The 17,664-nt window shown below is 44.5% G+C and overlaps 1 protein-coding gene across 1 annotated transcript in view; it reads right to left on the bottom strand.

The window, feature by feature from the left end:
- The window catches only part of Edc3 (enhancer of mRNA decapping 3), a 45,532-nt gene that overhangs the window by 9,617 nt on the left and 18,251 nt on the right, over positions 1-17,664 (bottom strand). The window contains exons 4-5 of the mRNA NM_001399316.1: positions 17,130-17,465; positions 858-1,011 (exon numbers count right to left, since the gene is read on the bottom strand). Coding sequence (NP_001386245.1) covers positions 858-1,011; positions 17,130-17,465 — 490 coding nt within the window. The remainder of the gene's footprint in view (positions 1-857; positions 1,012-17,129; positions 17,466-17,664) is intronic.

Genomic DNA, 17,664 nt, shown 5'->3' with positions numbered 1-17,664 from the left:
TAGAAAGTCACTTAAAGGCTTCAAAAATCCTTCTGCCCAGTGAATTCATTCCAAGACAATCCAGGTGGCTACTCCAAGAGTAGGTGTGCAGCAAGCTATCCCTCCTTGGGGAGCCCACTTCCCTTTCTGCACATGAGTGTCAGGCATAGGAAAGAACAGGTCCAAGAAAAGCACACAACGGAACAAATACTCATAACTCTACAAAGCAAGCAGTTGAGACCAGAATGAAATCTATCCTTCCTGGACCAAACTTGCTTTCGTAAGACTGCTCTAGAACCAGGAGACACTGTCCCGCCAAGTGCAGTCAGGGGATTTCTAGACAATTTTCTCTGCTTCCTTCATCATGACAATTCACCTTACTTCCTGCATGAGGACTTCCCCAGGCATGAGCAGTGTACTGTGTTGTCTCCAGTGTGCCCAAGGTCAAAGAGAAGGTCTAGAACACATACTCTGGGAAGACCAAGCTCTGCTGCTAACAGTGGCCTTTAGGCAGGCAGAAACCACCTCCTCCACTAGGTGTCAGGGTGCCTCTAAATGCCCTGAGCGATGGCGTTCGGGACTGATACGCTTTCTAGTGAAAAGCCAGTGTCAAAGGCCAGATCCCTGCAGGACTTCCCAAAATCAGACCTGACAATCAGCATGGATCTCAAAAGACCAGACCGCTGCTATCAGGAAAGAAGGCAGTATGGACTTCCAGGAGACAGGGAAGAGGGCAAAGAAGGTTGGCAGCATAAGAGGCTCACAGGGGACATCAGTGACTGCCTGGCAGCAGCTCCTATGTGCATGTGAGGTATGTGGGCTGACCATGCAGGGCACTGCCACCCCACATTTAGCACTGCCAGTCTAGAGCCACTCACCTGTTGGGTCCTCCAAGGAGAGTCAGGGCCATCTGACTGGCACACACACCAGTCATCTCAAGTCTCCGCTCTAGGGTCAGCCCATGCTTCTCGGCCACAGACAACAGTTTTTTATGTAGCTCATAGGAAACACTTGGGACTACCAGGCCAGAGTCTATGGTAAAAGAGAGGCAAGAAACAAGGAAAATTTATTATAAGAAATCAGGTCTAAAAATGTGGCCATTCTACACAGAATCTGCAAAAGTCAACTGGTTTGTTTTTGTTTTGTTTTTGTTTTGAGACAGGACCTCTCAGGTAGCCCAGGCATAAACTTTTTATGTAGCCATAGATGGTCTTGAACTCTAAACCTCGTTTCCACCTTCTAACTGCTGGGATTACAAACAAACACACACATGCCCAGTTTATTCAGTATTGAGAACTGAACCTAGAACTTTGTGTATGCTCAGCAAAAACTATCAAATGAGCTTTATTCTAGGTCAAATGCCAACTTCTTAAGAATAAGCCTTTCTAGGGAGTTAGAGCACGACTCTAATTTCAGCATTCTAAAGGCAGAGACAGTCCGATCTCTTTTGAGTTTGAGGCAAGCCTAGTTTGCATAGTGAGTCCAGAACATTCATGGCTGTGTAGAGACCAAGCCTCCTGTTCCAGCCTCCTCCCTGAGGCTAAAGCATGCTTTCGAATGCATGGCAACCTATAATACCTGTTTTAGATCAGCAGTTCTCAACCTGTGGGTCACGACCCAGGGCATGGAGGGTAGAAGGGAGTGTGGTCGTGGGGTAAAATGTACAGAGGTGGCCTAAGTCCGTCAGAAAACAGATATTACACTACAATTCACAGCAGTAGCAAAATTACAGCTATGAAGTTAAGAATGAAAATTATTTTCTGGCTGGGGTCACCACAGCCCGAGGAACTGTACTAAGTAAGGGGTGGCAGCACTAGGGAGGTTAAGAAGCACTGCTCTAATCTCCCTGCTTAGCAATGCAGCCTAGGCCACTATGCATCCCATCACAACAAAACAGCACACTTTCCTGAAATGGGAAGTCACCTTGGACACTATAGAGTTTTCTTCATAAACAGGCTGCTCCTCTTTTCCAAGAATCGGAACAGATACAAACTAGTCCGCTGACTCCTTTAAACATTACTATTCTCGTCAATTTCTTGGTAGGAATTCCCATTCATTTGTTCTCTGCTTCTTATTTCTCTTTTCCAGTTAGTACTTCCCTTTTAGCTTAAGAAATTCAGCCAGCAACTTGTTTTCTCAAAGAACTCGTTGTCTTCTCCCCATGCATACTACCCGACCTTCTGGCCAGCAAGGACTACTGCAGAGCGACTGCCAAGCTATTTAAAAGAGCATTTTTTTCTCAGTCACCAGAAACAAAATTCTAAGAGTTCTATCTGGCCGCTAGTCTTCTTGGTAGTTTATGAGGTGTACCACACATAACATATCAGCATCTGCAGACCAGTAACAGCTTAGAGGACAGGGAGTCAAGCAAGGAACAATGCAAAGTACAAACTTATGATCCAAAGCCCTTTCCTTAATAACGAAGGCCCTGCTCTCCCAAAAGAACAACGTCATCTCACAAATGCAATGGCCCAGGAGAGCCTCTGGGCTGAAGAGATGGCTCAAAGGCTAGAAACATGGGCTACTCTTTCAGAAGATCCAGACTGGATTCCAGCACCCACACCAGTTCCAGGGAATCTGATATTCTTTCTGGCTTCTGTGGGCACTCATACACATGGTATAGTCAAACATGCAGACAAAACACCTGTACACATTTAAAAAACACAAACAACAACAAAACAAGCTCTAGCAAGTCATCAGAAAATTAAAGATTATCTGTCTGTCACTTTGGATCCCAAATCCTTAACTCCTTCAAGTAGGGTGGTGCCTCTTTTACATCAGTAGCCATGATTCACTAAGCTCGTTAGCTTGTTGCATCTGTCTTTAACGCAGGCATGGTCTCACCAATTGGTCAAACCTCATGCTATTTACGATCTAGCCTAAAAACATTAATTTTCTTGTGGACTTATCATCATCCCATTGCTCCAGCATTTCCTATTTAGAAAAATATGCCTGCCTACTTACTGGCCATTTCTAGAGAAATTGCTTTTACTTCTACTATGAATCTAATCTTGGATGTACAGATTGCCAAACCAGACACAAGTAGAGTATCTGCTATGGGTTTTAGCAAAAGGAACCAAGCAGAAAGTCCAATTCTATGGCATTTAGGTCTGTGTCTTCTCAAGGAAGGTAGAATAATACAATTTAATGTAAGGAAGACATAATGAAAAATGCCTAACATTTGTCAAAATAAATGTCAGCTGAGTACTTCTGCCTGCCTGCCTCCTGTTTTTGTTATGGGCAAAGGTGACAAACAGTGCCATTAAAAACACTTTCTACCCCTTTCTAAAATATAAGTCAGTGGTGTCCCAGGTGCCAAGGCTGAAGGTGCAGCCTGACCTTACGTGTCAAGAGCTGATTAAAACAGCCATTTTTATGGCCTGCTTTAGACAGGCACATATTAGAACTAATTAGGAAGCCCTGATAGCAGTGAAAAGGCTGGCTGAATTTTCAAGACTCCTAGGCTGTCCTGTCCAACCGGGTACACACCTATCTACCTCAAAAACCTCTTTACCTGCAAAGTCATGCAAGGCAGGGCTTTCACTGTCTACATTCCTTCACCCATGTACCTGAATAAGCACTGTTGGTCTAAAATGGCCTGCTACACTAGAAATCAGGCTTTCTGAGCCTAGTTTTTATGCTGCACAGAAAGGGGCTCTCTGCGAACAAGTGATTCATTTTCAGCTGGTACTCCCTCACAGTCCTAGAGAATATGAATGAAACTCCAGAGATAAGGGGAAACAAGCAGTCTCCACCCTGACTTGGGGCTACTCCAGCTGGGAACAGAGTGTCCCTCCTACCATCTCCCCCTGCTCTATGACGATGAGCTGGCACTATTTGATAACCTAGAGCGAGGTGGACTCGATTCCTCTCTGCCTGCAGTCCTATGCTGGGGACCTTACTGGAGCCTGCTCTGTTTGCTTCTCCAAAAAGGAACACACAAGAATCACAAAATGTTCCTTTTAAACACTTATAAATAAAGTTCAAGAAGCTAGACGGGCTTATCAGAAACAGGCAGGAGGAATAAAATAAGCCCCAAAGGAAAAGAAGCAAGAACATAGCGTGTGTACTGCAAACAATAACACTGGCAATCTGAACATGGGCCAAGTCTAATTATGTTTGGGTTGGAAGGTGGTCTTTGTTGTTTGAGAATAGAGGCAGTCAAATGAGTTGCTGGGTTTCTCTCAATATTCTATGTATTCTACAGCTGTACTGAAGAAAGGGAGAGCTAACTGTATCCAGTTTGTGACAAGCACAGCATCTGTAAGGCTTCCATTAACCTTTAGGTATCAAGAAAAACAACTCAAGTACACACTGCATGGGCCAGGAAATGAGGCTCCTCTTTGCACTACTCACTTCCACAGTGTGGCTGGGCTGCCTCTTGGGTCTTAGACTGCAGGTATCTGCCACTCCTGCACTGTCATTTGTGCACTCCACCTTCCAGTACACCTTACAGACACACATGTTCTGATACTCTCCAGGGTCCAGTATGGCAGTGCTACATCCAGGCTTCCCCTCCCTTCTGTCCAAGTCTGGCCTTTCTCCTGCCTAACTGACTCTTACAACTAAGTGCCTCTTGGTGTGATGCAATCTGTACACAAAGGTGGCTCTTTAGTGGGAAAGGCTCAGTGCCCTGTATCTCATTAAGAATGGATACAGCTTTCGGTCCCCAGCTCCGAAAAAAAAAAGAACCAAAAAAAAAAAAAAAAAAAAAAAAAAAAAAGAATGGATACAGCTCCAATGATAGGTGTGGGATTCCTCTGGATCTGTGAACTGAGTCTATTCTGTGGCAGTTCCCAAATGGGGAGTCTGGAGGGTGAGTATGTCTTCCTTTTATATTTCAAACCCCCCTGTAAATTAGCATCTTCAGACTAGCAATGTACAGGCAGCCCCTGCAGATCTCTATGAAAGCTACCATAAGTGCAATGTGGTCTCTAAAGGAACTGTTAAGAGAAGCCTACTACTACAGCAAACTTACCCTGACACAGGGAGCCTTCCGTTCTGGCTGCAACTACCCTACAGCTCTTACTTCACACACCACCTCTATCAGGCCCCAGAGACCTTGCTTACTTATGGTCTCTATTCCAACAGTTCCTTTAGGAACTCTTAGCTTCCCTCTCTTAGTATTAGAATTTCTCAACTTTTACTTTAAAATATTTTATTTTTTTACTCATTTGTGTATGTATGTCATGGCATATATGTAGAAATGCGAAGAAAATTTGTGGGAGTCAGTAATTTCTTACCATTATGTAGTTCTAAGGATCAAACTCAGGTCATCAGATATCAGACCAATAATTTTTCTGAGACAAGGTTTCTCTATGTAGCCCTGGCTGTCTTGAAGCTCACTCTGTAGACCAGGCTAGTCTTAAGCTCACAGAGATCTGCCTTTGCCTTCCAAGTCATGGGGTTAAAGGTTTATACCATGGTCGCCCTGCTCAGACCAGTAATTTTTACTTTTAACTAATACGCCAAGCATAAAACTTATATATCTTAATGTGGTACCATGTAATGTTCAACAAACATGGAGATGTGTAATGTTTAAATTAGGTCAAACCCAGTGATTAGACTCTGAATGCTACAATATCAACCTGCTAGGCAAGATGTGCCCACTAATTTAACAGTGGCATAGGGGTTATGGGGTAACCAACTCAGATCCTCAGCTGGGTCTGAGGCCTGTTCCACAGGTGGGAATCACGCTCGGTACTGTAAACCTGATTTACAGCTCATAGGGCTGGAGGCCCTAGCCCTAGGGGAAACCCATTACTGGTAATTTACTAAATGGACACACTGTCAAACTGCCTTCTATATATTTATGTTTATTCCCATATATTAGTACAGCTCTCTACCTTGGCCACAGAACCCCCTCCACAGTGGGCAGTGGTTAATGCAGAGGCTCGTAACTGGTCAGAGTCTGAGAGTTAGTGGCTGTTGAGGGCCCAGCCCTAAACCAGACACGTGCATCAAACCCCCAAGGCTCAGGCCACATCCTGGGAAAAGAGGCAGAAAGAATTTCAGAGCCAGGGGATGGGGAGGGTACTGAGAAATGCCATCTTCTGTATATGACATGGCTTTTGCACTTAAAAACTCACTGCAGTTGTGGTTACCTGCACGAGAGAAGAAGGCCAAAGAGCATGCAAGCGGCTGCACTGAAAAGAGAGGGGACTGCTGGGAGTGAATATGATTTATGTATGGCTATATGAAATTATCAAAGAATTAATTAAATCAAAAGACAAACACCACTACAACGAAAAGGTCAGAGGGACAATACCTTACCAAATGACCCCCAGAGTCTTGGTTACAGGATAGATTTACCTGAGAACTCCTAATGTGCCGTCTTGAGAAAGACATGACCCTACTCATCACTGAAGAACTCGTCTAACACGACAGTCTACAAAGCAATGACCTAGACTATTCACAAGTATGAGTATCACAAAAGATAACAAATATTAGCCAAGGATGCTGGGACTGCCTTTAGTCCTAGCATTCAGGAGGCAGAGACAGGCAGATCTCTGTGAATTCAAGGCCAGCTAGGGCTACCTAGCAAGTTCCAGGCCAGCTGGAGCTACACAGAGAGACCCTGTCTCAAAAAAACAAAAACAAAAAAAAAAAAAACCTGACCAAACAAGAAACCAACCAACCAAAAAACATAACAAACATTTAGGAAATTGGTCTAGACTTTAGGAAGCAAAAGGAACCCGACATGTAACTGTATCCAGGCGAAGGTGAACTCAAACACAGCTATAAACCACTGAGCTGAGCGTGTTGGTGTATGACTCTATCCTAGCACTCGGGAAGCAGGGGTAGGTGCATCTCTGAATTCTGAGTGCCAGGCCAGCCTGGCCTCTGTAATGAGAAACTGTCCCCAAATAAAAACAAAAAGCACTACTGTTAGGGTGGCATGATGGCTCAGAGAGTAAGAGGCACTTGCTGCAAAAGACTGATGAGCAGAGTTCAATCCCTGGAACCCACATAAAGGTTGATGGACAGGATGCCAAAGGTTGTCCTCTGACCACTATGCTCACTGTGGCAAGCACCAGCCCCCAAACCCCTACTGTATTAAAGGTGTGCACCACCATGCGCTGTCTAAAGAGTAGTAATTTAAAAATAAGTACTGGAGGTCAGGCATGGTGGCCCCTGACTAAGGAACGTCACAGAAATCGTCGCAAAGCTCTGTGCTGTGTGTACATACTTAAATGTGCCAAATCGTAACTGAGACTCCTTGAACAAAGGATGTATGGTTGGTTACTCACTACACTATTTTAGGGGTTTTTAAGAATATTTAAATAGTTTCAATATGAAGTTTGCATTGTTACCCACATGAAAACCACACACACAGTTTGAAAGAAAAAAAAAAAAACCACACAGCTAAGTGCTTCAGAATATGACATTAACTGTTTGCAAAGTAACAAAGAACCAAGCCAGCAGTAGGCTAAGGAGTCAAGTGAGGAAAACCATCAGACCCACTGTTCAGAGTTTCAGAACCTAACAGAAAAAATACAGGTGCAGGAATCAAAGAGAACGCTTACTATCCTAAACTGTGTGGTCTGAACAAGGTGCCAAGCATGGACTGCAAAGCATGTCAGCTGTGCCTTAAAAAGCAAGCAGGGGGCTGGAGAGATGGCTCAGTGGTTAAGAGCCCCGACTGCTCTTCCAGAGGTCCTGAGTTCAATTCCCAGCAACCACATGGTGGCTCACAACCATCTGCAAAGAGATCTGATGTCCTCTTCTGGTGTGTCTGAAGACAGCTACAGTGTACTTATATAAAATAAATGAATAAAAAAAAAAAAAAAAAAAAAGCAAACAGGACTGCAGTCTCAAGGGAAGAGGGGCTCCAAATGGAGAGGAATCAGACAAAACTCCAGAGACCAGAATGGGCAATGACACGCAGTTAAGGCATCGTTCTCCGCCCACAAAGGCTGGCGTATATCAGGTTCAGCTGAGGAGAACGGGCAGTACCGCTTTTCAGAAGGCTTTTCAAACACAAACTATTTTATCAAAGAGATGAAGGCAGAAAAAAAAAGTGAAAACAAAAAGGCCCAACAGAGTGATTCCAAGGGGTATCTGGGGATTTATGAGGTAGCACAAGAAACTAAAAAGCTCATGAAAAATTCAAGGGAAACTTGAAAGAAGAAACAAGTTTGTACGAGCTAGAAAGACGACTCAGTGGATAAGAGCACTGGCTGCTCTTCTAGAAGACCAGGGTTCAATTCCCAGCACTCACATTACAGCTCACAACTGTCTGTAACTCCAGTTCTAGATGATGTCACCCTCACACAGATACACTGAGGCAAAACAATGCAGATGAAATAACAATAAATAAAAATAAAGAAGAAACAAGTTTGGAGCCAGAATGAATACTGTAAGTAAAGGACACACTCTCCTGTGGCAGCTACAGAGGACAGCAGTACTTCTTGCTATTATATTTAGAAAAGGGAGTGCTGAACTCTGTGCAGAAGGGCAGACAGAAGGATGACTCCAAAGTGTCAGGCAGAACACCTGAAAAATGGCTGATCCAATGAATTAACTGTGAACAAGGAGGAGTCAGGGTATGGTTGAGCAAGAACAACCTGGCTTTGATAGAAGATGGATTAATAAAGGTAATAAAAAAAGTAATAAAGAGGGGTTGGGGAATTAGCTCAGTGGTAGAGCACTTGCCTAGCAAGCGCAAGGCCCTGGATTCGGTCCTCAGCTCCGGAAAAAAAATAAATAAATAAAGATATTATTACCTTTAAGTCTAAATCAAACTTTTTTCACTCTGGATAAGCAATCGTGGCACTGAACTAGCAATAAGATATATATTTAGCAATGTAGTCACATCGGCTCAAGATCAGCCTAGTAATCAAACTGGGGATATTGGTCCAAAATACAGTAGGTTCCAGTTCCTCCAGCCCATAGTTTGAATTCAGACTCTTTTTTTTTTTTTTTTGGTTCTTTTTTTCGGAGCTGGGGACCGAACCCAGGGCCTTGCGCTTCCTAGGTAAGCGCTCTACCACTGAGCTAAATCCCCAGCCCCTGAATTCAGACTCTTAAAATTGTGGCAAAGTTTCTTCCCAGTGGAACCAATAACCATAAACAAGCCCTTAAGGCCAGTGACAACACTGCCTAACTATAAAAACCAAGACAGGTCTTCCAGGTTTATTAACTTTTGTAGTCTGGTAACAGAGGATCTGCTAGAACCTGAGGTCCCCCAAATCAGTCAAGTGGCCATCAGGCAGTCTGCCTGCAGAGAGCGAACTTCAGAGACCAGGCTCCTTACTTCTCTGCTCATGACGAACGACAACCTTGATACTGGAGCACAGGGTGACCAGTGCGCATGTTCTAGTCAAAACGCATTGAATTCAACTCCTGCTGTCTCCTGCGAAGTCGTCCCTTGGAAAGTGATCTCTAGCACCTGTTCTAACCTGTGATGGGGAGGGAGGTAATGAGAAGACGCTCATGGGGAAACTAGGAATTCACCAAGTGGGTGGGGCCAGTGGTCTAAGAGGGCATGTAATATAAAACAGTGCCCACTGAAATGGACACCTAATTCTAGGAGAGAAGCAGTTTCCTCAGGAGCATAACTGCTGCCAAGAAAAACCTCCATATTCCTCAGGGTAAGCATCTTCACCAGTGTCTTCAAAATCCCAGATTTCTTCCAGAATTCTTCCTGAGCATATACATTCAAGTAGAACAGATTTCCTTGATAATTAGTTTGTCTGACACAAGTTTTCACTCTGTAGCTCAGGCTGGCCTGGAATCACATGAAGCCTAAGCCAGCCTGAAACCTAAGGTGGTTTCCTGCCTCAGCCTCCCAAGTTCTGGAACTACCTACCTATTCTTGAGATAAATGTTGTTAGTCTTAGAAATGCTAGATGGCTCTTGAAAGACTCTTGGTAACAAGAGTAAACTGCCCAGAGCTCAGAGGCAGAATAAAATGCCAACTATGGAAGACAACGGCCAAAGAGAAGTGATGAATCAAACCTGTCCTTGAGAAGATGAGACATCCATCAAGACTCAAAAGACAGTTTGCCAGGGTGAGAAGAAACACAAGACAGCAGAAACAAACCAACTATGGCCTTGAGGTCAGAAGAAATGAGTCTGCGCTAAAACCAGAGAGCTTAATTCAGATTTGAGATGGACCCTGTGCAGGACAACAAACATATCAGTGTGGTTTTGCTGCTTTCCTCATCTCCGCAGCCAGAGTAGAGGTAGAAAAGAATCCTTCGGTAAAGCAGACAGGAGAGCTGCCAAGAGTCAATGCCTCCACTACTAGTGCCCAATGGCCCTACCTATCCTTTTAGAAGAGGGATACAGCAGAAAATAAATTGTGGAGGTTAGTAAAGTCTCCCCATCAAAGTGGAGAGGTGGCTTAGCAGTTAAGGCAGTAAGAGCTGACAGATGACCTCAGATCCAGTGCCCATGTCAGGCAGTTCAGAACTATCTGTAGCTCTAACCCCAGGGGATCCAACTCCCTCTTATGGCCTTTGAAGACATGTGCACTCACATGCACATACTCACATGTACATTCTTACACACAGATACACACAAACACACACAAGTCATTCTTGACCAAATCACCTAACTTCAGCAAAACAGTGATGACAAAGACAAGGAACTCAACAGTCCAATCTCAGAGATGCCATGAAAAGCCTATGACCTAAGTACTTGGAATACTTTGAATGGTGTTTGAATACAGCAAATGCTCACTCTGCATTACCTGTTAAGCTGCTGATAATTATGCTACTGCTCCAGGTGTCACCACCCATTTCAGCCACAGCTAAGCACTGAACCCATTTCTGTATTTGGATATTTACGTATTTGGCTGTCCAGCACTCTAAAGATCCTGAAGTGACTAAGTATCTGGTTATCTAGTACCTAGTGTCTGGCGCTTGGTATTTTTTTAAAATGTCGATGTTCTAAAATAATCTTGCAGGAAAACGCTGCTAAGTCCACCATGACCTGATAGCTTCTGGGCTCCATGCAATATGGGAGACTCCCTTCCTTAGTGCATTTTCTTCTTCTCTGACCTTACCTAGGGAATTCTAAGACCCCATTTTCACCTCTACATGAGGAATGTAGCCTCAATTAGTTTATGGAATCAATTTCCTTTCTCCTGACAAAACCTGTTCGGCCATCTGAAATGCTTTCCCATCCTAATGAGGCATTCCAGGTACACTAAGCCTTTGTCCCTTGCCCATCTTGGATGTCCCTTCCCTCAGTCCCCCAAAACTTTATATGATTTTAATTTCCCTAAGTAAGTTGATCTGCCTACTGACTGCAGGCTCTGGTATGCTTTATTTACTGTACATACTCACAGGGCTCCTGAACCTCCTATTCCATGTCTCTGCTCCCACTGCCCTCATGGACTGTATCTGCCAATGATCCACAAGAGCAGGGAGACCCACATAATCTTCCTGAGGCAGCCTTTGCGCATTTAAACTCAAGTATTTACTGAGCAACCAATTGGAACGCAAAATTGTGCAGGTTGCTTTAAGTCTACTTTATTTGACAATGATCACCCACTCTACAGAGAAGGGCACAGGCTCAGTAACTTTCTATTGGTTTAGAACTCAAAACCTTATTACTGAAACTACCTTCCCAGCAATCTATCCTTCAGAGTGGAACCTCTACCTTTTTCTTTCTCTGGGCTCAACTGCAAAGCATTACTGAAGAAAAGAGGTGTGGGGACTCAACTCACAAAATCACACATAGCTCTCTACAGTCCAGCAACCTAAGTACAGCTAGGCTGCTATAGCCACTCTTCCTTCACTCTCATCCAGTCCCTCTCAAGCCTCTAGCTTATTCAACAGTTTAACTGTGTCCAATTATCATACTGTATCAAATTCTCCTGTCATATCTTTCTCATCTTTGTATTTACAGTTGATTGTTCGACATTCTGATTTGTTTCATCTTGAATGTCAACCTGATCCTGCTTCAGTGTCCTCTGTTCCTCTCATTCAGTGCTAAATCTTCCCAGAAGACCAGTAAGATTGGGATCATATAATGCTCTGATCTAAAATCCAGTTGGGCTGCTGAGACAGGATAATGGGTAAAGGCACTTGGTACCAAGACTAACACACCAGGGACTCACATGGTGGAAGAAAAGAACTGTCATCTCCAAGTTGTCCTCTGACCCCACATGTGCACTACAGCATGTATGCAACATACATACACATGCAAAGCTATATATACAAGGCCTCTGTGCTCTGGTCCAAAGCTGTTCTTACTACTTTCTAGTCACCCTACAAACTCTACCCTCAACCAAACCAGCTTTTGCTCACTAGAATCATTAGTACCTGCCTTGTTACCAATAAACACCCTCTTCTCAGCCTAGAAAATTCTGCCCAAGAGCTTCTGTTCTGTTCCTGACTAAAGCTTGCAACCTCACCTGTAGCTTGCCTGCCTTTCAACACCTAGCACTCCTACTATCCACACCCTTCTTGTGCTCTGGGCATTCAGGGTATCTTTCTATCTCCGTGACTCCCCACTCCTACTCCCAAGCTGAGGACTAAGCTTTGAACATGCAAATCAAGCTCTTGATTTCTAAGCTGTACCCCAGCTCTCTCGACTAAATCCTTTTGTTGTTGTTCTTTGGTTTTGTGAGACAGGGTTCTCTGTGTACCCCTCCCTGGCTGTCCTGGAACTTGCTCTGTGGACCAGGCTGGCTTCAAACTCACGGGATCTGCCTGCCTCTACCTCCTGAGTGCTGGGATTAAAGGTGTGAACCAACATGCCCAGCTCCTACTACATTAAGAGCAGGTTACAAATAATAAGCACAAGTTTCTTCTGGTGTTAGTGTGCTTTTATGGGTGCATATCAAGGCCAGAGGCATCCTCCACCACCACCACCACCACCACCACCACCACCACCACCACCACCACCACCACCACCACCACCACCACCACCACCACCACCCCCCTCCACCACCACCCCCAGTCATTATCTTACTTTTTAAAACCAGATCTAAAATAGACCCTGACACAGTGGCTGGTCAGAAAGCTCTAGGAATCCATCCTCCTGTCTCCATGTATCCTGCACTGGGATTACAGGCATGTACTGACACACCCAGTTTTTTATGTGGGTCTTGTGCAGTCACACTTGGATTAGAGTCCCACACTTGTACAGTAAGCATCTGGCTGACTGAGCAATTGTCTCAGCCCAAGTATAGTGTTTTGTTAGACCCAACTGGTCCCAAGTATGCATTTCAGGATATATTTTGCAAAAATTCTCCTCTGGCACCCTACCACCTCTAAGCAGTATTCTCTGGGGACTTCTTCATTGTACCTAGTACATTCACATACACATATACTAACAATTTGTTTTCTACAGAGTTTCAACTTATAAGTCTGGATCCAGAGACACCCTGACCTACTCAGGTAGGCCAAGACACTGTCTTAAAACCTGTCCCAGTAGAGACAATAGCCCTGAGAAAGAACCGAAAGGAGCTTTCCAGAGAAACGTGGGCTAAACAAGGACCTAAATGTAGTTGATCCTGGATGTATTTTCCCAGTTAACTGACCTACTGTAATAAACTCGTGCACATGCACACTCAGGCATGCTCACACTTGTGTTCTCGCTCATGCACGCACGTGCTCGCACTCGCTCACGTACTCTGTGTATGTGTGTGTGTGTGTGTGTGTGTGTGTGTGTGTGTGTGTGTCCCCGTCCATGTCCCCCTTCCTCTCCCTTTGCTGGCAGAGATTATTGTAAGGGGAATATGTCCAATTATCAGATACCTGCTTCCGTGTTATTGACACTACTTAGCATGAATATGAAGGACAGCCACAGCAAGCTGTTAGATCTAAAACCCAAGCCAGCACCAAACAGGTGATCAGCATATTGCTCTTCTTCCACTACCCTCGGTATTAGCAAAAATGAAAGCATCCAGTATTCAAAACATGAATGCTACAAGGCTGAGGGTTCTCCAGGCCACTCCTGGAAATTACTGATCAGACTGGGCCATTTCTGAGACAGCACTTTTTAGAGACTGCATCTGTTTGCCATTAATCAGATTTCACTTCTTACACTACAGATTCCCTTCCTCACTTGTCCTCACACACAAGAGACAAAGGAATATCAACTAAATCATTTCTCCAAATAGCCCGGACAGATGGCTTTTTTCTGATGCTAACATTTGGAACTGAAGAGTGTCCAGTTCTTTGCTATTTGAATATAGCTCAGTAAAAACCTGCTTGAAGACTGTGCTTTAAAGCTGGAGAACAGGGGTTGGGGATTTAGCTCAGTGATAGAGCGTTTGCCTAGTAAGTGCAAGGCCCTGGGTTGGGTCCCCAGCTCCGAAAAAAAAGAAAAGAAAAGAAAAAAAAAAGCTGGAGAAGAAAGCTGCTCAGTGAGACAACTGTTGCTCTATTTCTAGCATGACAGAGGGAATTAATTTCTACTGACTGTTATTAGGAAAAACAGGAAAAACCAGGTGGCAAGAGGCTGCTGGGCTTCCTGTGGCCTAATGGTCATGCACTAGGAGAATGCCACTTAGCAGTGCACAGCACAAGCTGCTATCCCTGAGTTCTTGGTCAAGAACCAGCACATGTGGCATATAGTTTCTTGGAAAATAATTTCATGAGAACTGATTTTCTATTCCTGTCATTAAAATAAAAGATGTATGAATGCAAAGCTGTAGAGGTGCAGTGTCTGATGGGAAAAATGAGTACTTGTTTGGGCTCTTCAAGAAATGTCTTCTAGGGTTCTTTTTTTCCCCCCCTCTCTTCTTGGGTTCTTAAGGATCTGAAATGTTGGGGGCTGGGGATTTAGCTCAGTGGTAGAGCGCTTACCTAGGAAGCGCAAAGCCCTGGGTTCGGTCCCCAGCTCCGAAAAAAAAAAAAGGATCTGAAATGTTCTCCTCATCCTCATTGTAGACTCTCACTTACCTATAAGGTAAGACCATAATCTTCCCAAGCTCGGGCATTCCTTTGGTCTAAATAACTCCAGGAAACCACATATCTCATACTCCAACCCCACTCTGCAGCGCCACAGGGATGGCAGCACAGAAAGACACAGCAACAACAGCAGTTAATAGGTCAGGGAGCATGCCTAGTAGGTGACTAATTTTGAAAAGCCTGAAAATTAAGCCAGGAGGTGGAAGTGTATACCTTTAATCCCAGCATTTGGGAAGCAGAGTGAGTGGATCTCTGTAAGTTTGAAACCTGCTTGATCTAAATAATGAGTTCTAGGATGGCCAGGGCTACACAGAGAAACCCTGCCTCAAAAACAAACAAACAAACAAACACCACCACAACAACAAGGAAAGAAAGATACAGAGATAGAGAGAGAGAGAGAGAGAGAGAGAGGAGGAGGAGGAAGAAGAGGAAGAAGAGGAGGAGGAAGGGAGGGGGGTAGGTAGCCTGAAGTTTGAGCAAGGCTACCTGTCCTTAGACAAGTAGCTTTGAAACCGCAAGGCGCTCAGCAGTCACTGAGACCTAAGGAGGTCCCTCGACCTCCACCTCCACCCCCCCACCCCACCCCCACCCCACCCCTGTAAAGAGGCATGCCTACCAGGGTCTACCAGTGGAGAACTGGAACAACTGCAGTCTTAGCCTGGCAGTTTGCATATCCTTCATAGGGTGCACAAGCTGTCATCTAATCAATTTAGGTGTCTACACATTTCTTTCTGTGAGCACTCACGATTAAAATGTCTGGGCTCCTAGGTTCACTGGGAATAATTTGTATGCTGTATTCTAACAAATCTGGTTCATATATGGTTTGGAGAAGGAAGGATACTGATGAGGCAGTCTCCTACAGCTGCTTTTCATTTGTACTTCTAGGCCACAGATTTGAAGACAAGCTTGGGGTAATTTGAGTGAGAATGGCCCCCACAGGCTCCTATATTTGAATGTCTAGTCTCCAGTGAGTAGCACTATTTGAAAGAATTAAAAGGCTCAGCAGCTGTAACATTGGTGGAGAGGGTGTGCTCCTGGGGATGGGCTCTGAGTTTCAGAAGCCCAAACTAGAACCAGGGGCTCACAGTTTATCCTCCCCCTACCTCCCTCTCCCTCTCCCTCTCTCTCTTCCTCCCTCCCCAACTCCCCACTCTCCTGCTTGTGGATCAGGATGTAGCTCTCACCTACTTCTCCAGCATCACACCAATCTGCCAGGAGGATAATGGACTAGGCCTCTGTAAGCAAGCTCCCGATTAAATGCTTTTAAAAAAAAGTCAGAAACTGGAGAGGTGGCTTCAAGGTGAAGAACACTAGTCGCTCTTTCAGATGTCCTGAGTTCAATTCCCAGCACCGACATGGTAACTCACAACCGTCTACAACTGAGGTCTTGGGCGATCAGATGACCTCTTCTGGTGTGCAGATAGATGTACAGATAAAACATCCATAACATAAAATAAGAATATCTTTTAAAAATGAAACTAAAATAGAAAACTGAACAGCTGGATGTGATGCAGACTCCTCCAGTTCCTGTGCTTGGGAGGTAGCGGTAGATGGCTCTCTGGGGTGTTCAGGCCAGCCAGGGCTACAGAGTAAAAGTTTGTTTTCTAAAATAAACCCTTAAAACTAACTAGGGGCTGCTCTTCTAGAAGATGGGGGCTGTATTCCCAGCACCTACAAGGTTGTTCAAAACTGACTGTAACTCCAGTCCAGGGGAATCCAGTGCCCTCTTCTGGGCTCCAAGGGCACTGCACACACATAAAATTGAAAAGTAAATCAATCAAAGAAAATCGCTAAGGCAAGAGAACTACACTATAATACAGTGGCTTTTATCACTACAAAGGGACTACTCTGTTAGGTGAGAACCTTAACTAGCCAAGCTCTCAGTGATCAAGGCAGATAAGGGCAGTAGGGCAAACAAATGTAACCTCTTAATACACCAATTTAATACATGGATTTTACCCATCTTCAATTCTTTCTTGCATCAGCCAAAAACTAGCAAACAGAGCTACATTTCTGGTAAAATATATAGATAGTTAACAGGGAGACCAGACCAAAGAAAAGGTCAGATGAACATTACATCTGCCAGATGTAGGATACAAAGGGACAAGTATTGAAATTACTCCGCCACCACAGATCAGTGCTAAGTTAGCCACAGTCCCCAACAAACAATAGCACTGTGTCAATAGCTAGGTCACCAATTTCTGATGCAAGATGCTGACTTCCAAAGAACAAACTCAGAAGTAAGAGCAGCCCAAGGCAGGGCTCAGCGTGACTCACCTGTGCAGAACTCCTTGCTCACACTGTGTGGAACTGTGATCCTACGGTACACGATTGGCTCCGATTCCAGGATGTTTTCATCATGACGGTACCTAGCGGGCCGTTCATTTGGGACACCCCGAGAACGGGAACCACTTCTCCTCTCGTAAGTGTCGATCTCCTCAAACACAGCTGCCTTGTCAAAAAGGGCTAGGTTCCCCTCAAAGTCAAAATCAGTATCTGGGATCTCCTCAATGTCGTCTCCAAAGCACTCATCATCTTTATTCTTCATTTGGCCATTTTTTAAACCACTTTTCTTTGGGGTTGCTTGGTTTGGGTGCCTGCTACTAGATGACCCTGGAGGAAGGGAGAATAAAGAACAAAATCTGTGCGCCAATGTGCAGTGTCAGTGCAAGACATTAGTCATCTGACAGAGTATAGTCAAAGGGAAAGGCAGGGTGTTTCTACATCACATTAGTAGCAAAAAAGACAAGCACACAAATCTCACATGGAATCATCAATCTGAGAAACCACCCAAATAACTGACCATGAAAAA

The sequence above is a fragment of the Rattus norvegicus genome, chromosome 8 (assembly GCF_036323735.1).
Source record: "Rattus norvegicus strain BN/NHsdMcwi chromosome 8, GRCr8, whole genome shotgun sequence".
In the NCBI taxonomy this organism is placed as follows: Eukaryota; Metazoa; Chordata; class Mammalia; order Rodentia; family Muridae; genus Rattus; species Rattus norvegicus.
Note: the sequence above shows the minus strand (reverse complement) of the source record. Positions and strands in the feature narration are given on the sequence as shown.